This window comes from Ceratina calcarata, unplaced genomic scaffold (assembly GCF_001652005.2).
Source record: "Ceratina calcarata isolate Rehan_Ccalc_2016 unplaced genomic scaffold, ASM165200v1 scaffold772, whole genome shotgun sequence".
NCBI classification, from domain to species: Eukaryota; Metazoa; Arthropoda; class Insecta; order Hymenoptera; family Apidae; genus Ceratina; species Ceratina calcarata.
Window position 1 is genome coordinate 1 of NW_017179022.1, and position 2,667 is coordinate 2,667.

At 34.7% G+C, this 2,667-nt stretch overlaps 1 protein-coding gene across 1 annotated transcript; it reads left to right on the plus strand.

Moving 5' to 3' along the window:
* Nucleotides 1-1,155: 1,155 nt before the first annotated feature.
* Nucleotides 1,156-2,636, plus strand: LOC108630486 (uncharacterized; the record flags this gene model as incomplete). The annotated part of the gene is made up of 3 exons (XM_026818103.1): nucleotides 1,156-1,318; nucleotides 1,433-1,492; nucleotides 2,199-2,636. Coding segments are annotated over 3 exons (417 nt in total), but the record flags the coding sequence as incomplete, so codon positions are not given.
* Between the last annotated feature and the right edge of the window lie 31 nt (nucleotides 2,637-2,667).

The window sequence follows — 2,667 nt, forward strand, 5'->3', positions numbered from 1 at the left end:
TATTTGGAAATAATGAGATTTGTGGACCGAATTATCTGTAGAAACTATACTGATTTTCATAACTAAATGAGATAATCACAACAAAATACAATGGAAGGGAATAATTAAAGTTAATTTTCATTTTCTCGCCGGCGGGCTTTAAGAGAGTCGCAAAGTTTCATTAGCTGCATTATTGGAAATTGCTCAAGGAATTCCATAATAACAATTTTCTTGGGGCATTAACACGAATTATTTTCGACTCTTCGGGTCTCAAACCCTCTTCGCAAAGTCTTTACTTACCTATCTACCGTAATAATGGTTAGCTGCAGTAAGTTCCAATTCGTTTGACGTCTACCGATAAATAATAAGAAACAAGAGAAAGAAGGGGCTGAGGAGAAAGAAGACGAGCCGAACAAATCAGTTTATGGGCAGATTGAAAATTAATTTGGAAGTATTGAATAAGTTACGATTTGTTAAATTCTTAAAAATTCTAACAAAATGTTAAATTCTTAAATTGTTCAAGATTTCTCAAGTGCTGTATGGAAAAATTAAAATTGATTCGTTCTTAATACCTGATTTATTTCTAGTTCTACCGTAACATTTTTTACTCAGGAAACATTGAAATATAAAACTGATCTTATTTCATAATAATTAGCATAAAGTCGACGAGCTCGATTAATTTTCATTCAAGGATTCCCACTTTCGATTCGTAGTATACATGTAGGATATCCTTCGACGATATTCGTTTCTCTATTGTTCTATGAGTCACGTTCTTCGTTTACTTCCTGACATTGTGTGCCTTCATCGGCGCGGCGTCCTTCGCGAGAAACGATTTGATAAAATAACCGATCCTCCCACCTAGTGGCATAGTTCAATGTTTCTCTTCGGTACAAGACAGACTATAAGAAACGCGGCACGATCACAGCGCGAGAAACACGCACGTTGACAGTTAACACTCCGACTTCACGATGACAAGGTGCAACGATTTACGCTCGTGTATTCTTCTCCTGTGTTTCACTGTCGTTTACATATCAGCACAAGGTGAGAAGCTGGTTACTTATCAAAAATATAATAATTAGATTTTATGCATTTAAGAGAAAAATTAAATCTGTCAAAAATATAAACGCTGCAAGTGATGCATAAAACTATATAAAAAGCGAGTACATATGGTNTTGAACCGCTCGTTTAGGTGAAAACATCGAGCCGTTCTGCAAGAAACCGAAGAATTCTTATTGCACTCCCTTGTTCCGAAATGCCGACAATATTTATAAGAATTGTGCGCCCGTTTTCTACGACAACCAGAACCCGCAGAAAGATTGCAACTATGCTTCCAGATGTCGTAAGTTTGAAATAATGATTGTCCAAATACAAATTGTTTCTTCTTTTAAAAAAGAAGTCGAGTAAGTCTGTACCTAGAGGAGCTTTGTCAGTGAGATTAACTTCGTTCTTACAGAAAACGCGAACGACTCAGTTATCCACAATCATGATAGTACCAAATCGATTTCTGAGGAAGGTACGTGCAAAATATGCTTGTAAAAACTAATGCTTCCATCGCTTCTTCTAACATTTACTGTGCATTAACATATTTACATTGCACATAGATACACTTCGTAATATTATTAAACAATATAATTTCACATCCCATAAAAGAAAAAAATCTAATAAGCCATTAGAGAGTATAATAAAATCTATTTTAATTTTCATTCCAATGCAATAAAATAGTTGGATGACAAAGAAACCGATAATCGAGCTTGAAACTTTCAAGAACGAATAGTCATATTTTTATGACTGTTTTAAGTTCTTAACTACAAGTTTCGGGCTCTAGACAGAACATATTGGATTCTGTTGGAACTTCGCACGAGATTTGGCCGAAATATCTCGGGGCTTATCGCGATCAAACAAATTTTACACTGGAACCAAGCAAAGCTTTTCATGTAAATTCAGATCTTAATACGAGTTGCGCGAGCGAGGCGAATTTTAATCTGATTTAATGTATACGTATGTCTCCTTAATTTTCGCCTCACCCCTATTTAAAAAATTACTCATATTACTGCAACTAATTAATCTAGTGAAGTTATAGCTAAATATTTTGAAAAATTTAACGAACCAGGCTCCCATCTAATTATATTCATAATACCGTATTCTTCATTTATCACTTAACATGGCTGAACTATTTACTCCAACATCCTATATAATAACTTTGGAATATTGATTTACAGAAGATAAGATGTGTGTGTTTGGTGATATGAAAATGCACATCGGTGACGAACTCAATCAGGCAACGGATTATGATTCCGTTTGCGTGAAATGCGTTTGCGAAATACCACCGATCCCAACGTGCCAACGACTTCCGGATGACAAATGCGACATCAGGAATCACCCACCCTTTTCCAGTGGGTTTATCCTTGATTGAGTGATCTAATGGGCTGCGAATTTTTAAATAATATATTAAAACTGTGTCGAATGCACAAAGTTTCAGTGCTTACCAAAGGTTAAATTCGCACGACACAGTTTAGTGATATATTTTCTATATTCTTAGGTAGATCCAAGATAACGATTATAGTCATTACTAATGGTAGAATGTAAAGACTTAGTTATTAGTTTGTTTTCTTGACTTATGTTTGAAAATATATATGTAGCATTCTTATGAAGATATACGTATAAAAGTTATGACAATTTATTAATTGA